Here is a 6,247-nt window from a genome sequence, read left to right on the forward strand (position 1 = left end):
ACGTTTTTTTATTGCAGCCTAAATGATGAAATCAGTCACATATGAATAAAGAAATCAGTGACATTTGGCTGGAATTTCCAGGGGAATTGTCAAAACCTGGTAGGTCCAGAAATTCCTCATTTCAGGACAGCAGTTTGCTCTGCTACTTGGCCAAGCAATGTCTGGAAGGTTCTCTCGAGTCCTTTTCTTAACTTGCAGCTTAACGACTTAACCATCAGTCTTTTCTTTTCATGGCGTCAGTTTCGGCCAGCGCTTTGCAATATGTAACCTGACATTAACATCTAAGAGCACCGAAATTTTAATCGCAAACTGTACTCATCCGGGTGTTGCAAATTGTACAACAATTCAACGTTCTCCCAATCACCCTATTCCACGCCTTTAGCTGGAGAATTACATCTGTTTCTGAAGAGCCAACAACAATGTTATGGAAGGGAGGTAGTAACTGTCAAACAAAATCAAGGAAATAAACTCTCAGGTTTCCGAATCAGACTCAGGGATGGAGTTCCATTCAAACCCGTAACAATTGAGCAGATGGAACAATGGCTTTCACCGCTCAACTCGGTTTCCGCAGAATAACATTCACTGGTTTGCTCTGAGGGAAAGACGGTTGTGCGTTTGCTGTTTCCCTGAAGCCACTGGCAGTGAAAGTGTCCTGGACAATGTCTCTGGATATTATACCCCTCCCACTGCCTCCTCAGCCTTTGCATAAACACATCTGCATTTTGGCCGAAGTCTCCTGAGGGAAATGCAGGAAAGTACAAATTTCCGGCTGTATTCTTGGCATAGGTTAGTAGTGCATTTTCGAAATCTGCCACTGTCCAAAGTTTGCGTCTTGGGTAGGATTGCGAGACCTGACGGTTCAGGGGCTCTGCTTTGTGTGCAGTGCTGAAGAGGATTTCTCTCCACCACCAGGGAAGGGGGAGGGGGTGGATTTAATTGTATTTCGAAATGCAGTCTGCAAAAGAAGTTAACTAACTAAGTGCGTGCATGTAGTAACGGATAGATGGACGACGTCTCGCCATCGCTCGGTCTCTTGTCTCAATCAAAGCGTTTAAAATCTGCCCCCTTGCAAAGGAAGATGGAATGCAAAGGATAGTACAAAAAAAAACAGAGCCAAGGCAGCTGACCATTGGGGATGGAAAGTTTGTGGATGGTCTGGCTGCTATTTCTTTGTTTGATCTGCTCTGCCGAATCGTTCTGCCCTTCGCAATGTGAGTGCCAGCTGCAGAAGCTGCTGTGCACCAACCGAGGTCTCTGCACGGTCCCGGAAACCCAGCACAATGCTGCCGACGTCCTGACTTACAGCTTAGGGGGCAACTTCATCGGCAACATCTCCGACTCGGACTTCCCGCGGTTCACCGGGCTGCTCCGGCTGGATTTACAGTACAACAAGATCGAGCACATTCACCCCAAAGCCTTCGAGAAACTTGCCCGGCTGGAGGAGCTGTACTTGGGCAACAACATCATCTCGGCCATCCCCGCCAGTGCTTTCCATTACCTCCGCAGACTGAGGCTTTTGAATATGAACAACAACAATCTGAAGAAGCTGCATCCTGCTGTCTTTTCACATCTCCATAATTTAATGAGGTTAAGACTTGACGGCAATTCTCTGGAGGTTTTGCAAGATGCAGTTTTCAAACATCTGGGGAACCTCCTTTACCTGCAGTTGGAGTCCAACCAGATCCACACCATCAGTGCAAATACTTTTATAAACTTGAGGAAGTTGCTTTTTTTAAACCTAGCCAAGAATAACCAGACTTCCTTACACAGCAGGGTCCTGTTCGCCCACCTCAGGTCATTGACCACTTTAATCCTGTCCGAGAATAATATCCAATCTATCGGCAACCGAGTGTTCCAAATGCAGCAGACACTGGCCAGGCTGAGTCTCAGCCAGAACAAAATCTTTCACCTCGCCAGCAGAGCCTTCGAAGGCCTGAGCGGGTTAAAGGAGCTGCTCATCAATGGTAACCTACTGAGAGAAATCCCAGACAAACTGCTGGACCCTTTGCAAAAGCTGGAAGAGTTGGATCTCAGCCAGAACCACATCAGCAGCGTGCACCCGCAGGCGTTTAAAGAGCTGGCGGCTCTGAAGGTGTTAAAACTGACCAGCAATCACCTGACATACCTGCCCGGGGATGTGTTTGTGTTTAGCAACTCCCTTTACAGCCTCGACCTGGGGGATAATAACTGGACGTGCAACTGCCACCTCAAAGGCCTGAAGCAGTGGATGAGCTTGGTGCATGGCCAAGGAAGGTTGCTCACCATCTTCGTTCAGTGCAATGACCCCCCTGCGTTGAATGGGAGGTACCTCGATTACCTGACTGATGCGGAGATGCAGGCAGCAGGCAGAGCTGACCTGTGTCACTCTCAGAAGGCCCAGCCTTTGGCGAACCATTCTCAAGGCGCTCCAGATGGCATTGTACTGTCCCCAGCGCACGTCGATGTGCAGTCAGACCAGGAGCGTTTCCTGCAGCCAGGCAAAACACAGACTGAAAGCACCATGCACCAACAAGAAATTGTCAGCCGGCAGAAAGCACCTTCTTTGCCTACAATGGTGTCCCACCTATTGCCTAAAAGTAAGCACATCATTCTCCTGCCGAAACCAACCAGAACAGTTACAACCAGCCCGAGCTTGGGAAATGCTGCAGAAGCTCCACAATCCCAGACTGTGACACGGGAGACCTTAGAAGTCTTCACTCCTTACACTACAGTCCTGGTTTCATCCAAGTCAGAGCGTTATTATTTGCTAAAGTCTAAGGACAAGTTAGTGCAGAAACCATTGATAACAGATCCATGTGAGTTTAATAAGCTCTACATTACCAACCTAACAGTGGATGGGGTTACCTCATCCACCGCCACGATCAGATGGAAGGTAGCACATCCCGGTTTCAGAAATGCTATACATTTTCGGGTGCTCTTTGACAGGTTTGGCCAATCAGTGACATTCCATCGCTTCATCTATGTCAAGGATAGATTGGAATGGGTCACTCTGAGAGAGCTGCAGGCAGACACTCCTTACATTGTGTGCCTGGAAAGTGTCATCTCTGACCACGTCTGCCAAGTGGCCTCCCGCGATCACTGCCTGGGGGTCCTAACCTTGCCCCTGAAAAAAGGTGCCCTGGATGTGCAGCACTTTATTTTGATTCTGTCAGCTGCCAATGCTTTCCTGGTATTCCTAGGCCTCACAATCTGGATGTCCAGAGTGCTGAGGAAACTGCGAAGGAAACGGGCTCCAGTCAACGTGAGACGGATGTACTCCACACGCCGCCCGCTGCGCTCCATGGGCTCGGGGGTTTCAGCAGGCGACTGTGGAGGTTTCCAGTCTAACAGATCGCGATCAGTCATGTATCAACTGAATGAGGCTGATCTGATGGATTTCCAGTCAGATCGGCTCATGGACATCAATTTAAGGAGCGAAGACCTTGGACAACGGTATGCTGATTAATGCTGGTAGTCACGTTTGCATGTGGATGTTATAACAGAAAGGAAATGATCTAGTGCCCTGTTACTGGGTTAATGCGATAACAAGATCACTCTGATTGACCAGGAGTTTCTTATTGTGCCTTGTGTTTATAGTCAAATAGCAATAAAGTAGCAGCAGCAGTGACTATAATTTTGATTTGAGAAAGTGTCAACATTGATAAAATGCCGTTCAGATATCCCAAAGCATTTCACAGCCAATGAAAGATATCAGAGCCAATTTATGCACAAACACGGAATAAATAGCCAGAAAATCGGTTTTATTATGATTCTGATTTTGGGACAAGTGTTGGCCAGGACACAGGAGAACTCCTTCTTCATGGTGTCGAGATCTTTTCCATCCACTTAAGAGGGCAAACATGATCTCAGCTTATGTTCTCATCTGAGAAGTAACATCTCAGACAATATATGGATCTCTCATTGCTGCACTGAAGCATCAGCCAAAATGTATAGGCCCAAGTCTCTGGAATGGGCCTGAAAGACACGAACATTCATTATCTGAGGAAAGAGTGCTGCCCCTATCCAGTCTGACATTTTTGGAGTAGTATTACCACACTTCGAGTTGCTTTGTGTCAAAACTAGTACATTAAACTAAAACTGTGTGCCTAACTCCTTTTTCATTGCATTTTGCCAAAGATTACTTTTATGATATACTGTAACCTCACCAGTCCAGAATACCTGAGGCCAATCAGTTCTGGATGTTGGAATTTTCTGGATTATGGAATGACATGAGAATGTCTCAGCACAGGCATGTGAACCAGAACAAAACTCGAGATATAAATAGTGGCTTGAAAAATAAAACATCAATAACCATTAAATAAAAAGATAAAAATGATTTTACTTATCCAGATGTTACACACTGTCCATGCTTCCACTTCCACAATATGGTACTAAATGATGCAATGACCTTGAGAGAATATTTTGATCTGCTTAACAAATTTCCACACAACTGGCGATTTAAAATAATAGATTATTGGAGTGGAGAGAATACAATGGAATATTAATGGTACTTTAAAGCAACTTAGAAAAATTGATCATTTTAGAGAAATATCTCTGCTGTGTACAATAAATGGTGGCCATTTTTATAATGCATATTTTCGCACTTTTTTTTCGAGTTTGGCTAGATACAAAGTAGTAAAATAATTTGATGTTACAAAGTGCGCCATCTCTTCAATGTTGATCCAACTTCAAAACCTTACCTGAAATGTTTCTGAATAATTTGGGCTTTTATCCCAAGGAAATTTAATGTGCATTATGTCAACACATAAATTTGCAATTCTGATGTACTTTAAACAAATATATTGCAAATTCCACAGAATGTTTATATATCAATTTAACTATGTATCCGTCCACATAACTGTTTTCCAAACATCTGTCATATTTCAAGTATGACAAAAAAATGTTCTGTGCTGTTTTTCTTTGATGTGGAATGAAGCATTTACAATCATCTCTGTAAATTTCTTTTACAAAGTAGCAACTTAACTGTTCGGCTTCAGATTCTGTCTAGTTACAGAAAATAGATTTTATTCTCTCACAGATACAGGATAACTTCAATAGTTCCATTTTAGCAACAGAAAGAATCCTACAGCACTGAAGTTTCCCATTTGGTACATTATGTCAGTGCTCTTTGAAAGAGCGAAAGAATTAGCTGGAAGTTACCATTGATTTTACTTTCGGCACTTTTTTCTGTATTCCAGATAATAACAATTTGTGTGAAAAAACTTCTCCCTAGTTCTTCTACAACTCACCTTGAAACTGTGCCCTGTGGTTTCTGACACTCTTGCCATTAGAAACTTTCTTAATTTTCTCTATCAAACCTTTCATTATTTGGAATGTTTCTACTAAATTGCCCCTAAGAATTTAAAGTGCTTGTAATGGTTGTACGATATTTTGAACCATTAAGCATTTATGGGCAGCAAACTTTTTTTTTCTGATGTTGGAAAATCCAGAATAAAACCAGAAAATGCTGGAAATACTCAAGAGGTCTGGGAATATCCATAGGGACAGAAAACCAAAGTTCATATTTTAGATTAATGGCTTTTCATCACATGAAGCTCATCAAGCTGATTTATTAACTCTGTTTCTCTCTCCACGGATGCTTCCAGGTCTGATAATTTTACAGGGTGGACAGTGGCTCAGTGGTTAGCACTGTTGCCTCACAGCGCCAGGGACCTGGGTTTGATTTCCAGCCTCAGGCGACTGTCTGTGTGGAGTTTGCATGTTCTCCATGTGTCGGCGTTGGTTTCCTCTGGGTCCTCTGGTTTCTTCCCACAATCCAAAGATATGCAGGTTAGGTGAATTGGTCATGCTAAATTGCCCATAGTGTTCAGAGGTGTGTAGGTTAGGTGAATTAGTCAGGGGTAAATGTAAAATAGTAGAGTTGGGGAAAGGGTCTGGGTGGGTTACTCTTCAAAGTGTAGACTTGTTGGGCCAAATGGCCTGTTTCCACACTGTAGGGATGATAATAATTTTCTAATTTTAGTGAAACATATCTTCCTTGCTTCTGAACGCTAGGTCTCTGTTTATAAAGTCCAAGGATTGCATTTCTTCTTAGCAGTATTATCAACTTAGATGCAACATGTTTTTCACGGAAAAATTACTAAATTCACATTACCCAATATTTCCTGAATAAAACCAGTTTCTGCTACTATTAACCATTTTGCAAACTTTCTCAGGTTGCGGGTCACAAGGAGAGGGGATGTTGGGTTTGGAAGTAAGGGCTGGGGTCCTAGTTCCCAGCAGACAACCCCTGCCTCATTGCTTAGTA

At 43.5% G+C, this 6,247-nt stretch overlaps 1 protein-coding gene across 1 annotated transcript; it reads left to right on the forward strand.

The window, feature by feature from the left end:
- Window positions 1-4,967, forward strand: tril (TLR4 interactor with leucine-rich repeats). Its single transcript, XM_043689525.2, has one exon. The coding sequence runs from the start codon at window positions 1,136-1,138 to the stop codon at window positions 3,443-3,445; it is 2,310 nt and encodes a 769-aa protein (XP_043545460.2). The 5' UTR covers window positions 1-1,135; the 3' UTR covers window positions 3,446-4,967.
- Window positions 4,968-6,247: the final 1,280 nt, after the last annotated feature.

The sequence above is a fragment of the Chiloscyllium plagiosum genome, unplaced genomic scaffold (assembly GCF_037043375.1).
Source record: "Chiloscyllium plagiosum isolate Xiang-an unplaced genomic scaffold, Cpla_swu_hap1 HiC_scaffold_5, whole genome shotgun sequence".
Classification (NCBI taxonomy): Eukaryota; Metazoa; Chordata; class Chondrichthyes; order Orectolobiformes; family Hemiscylliidae; genus Chiloscyllium; species Chiloscyllium plagiosum.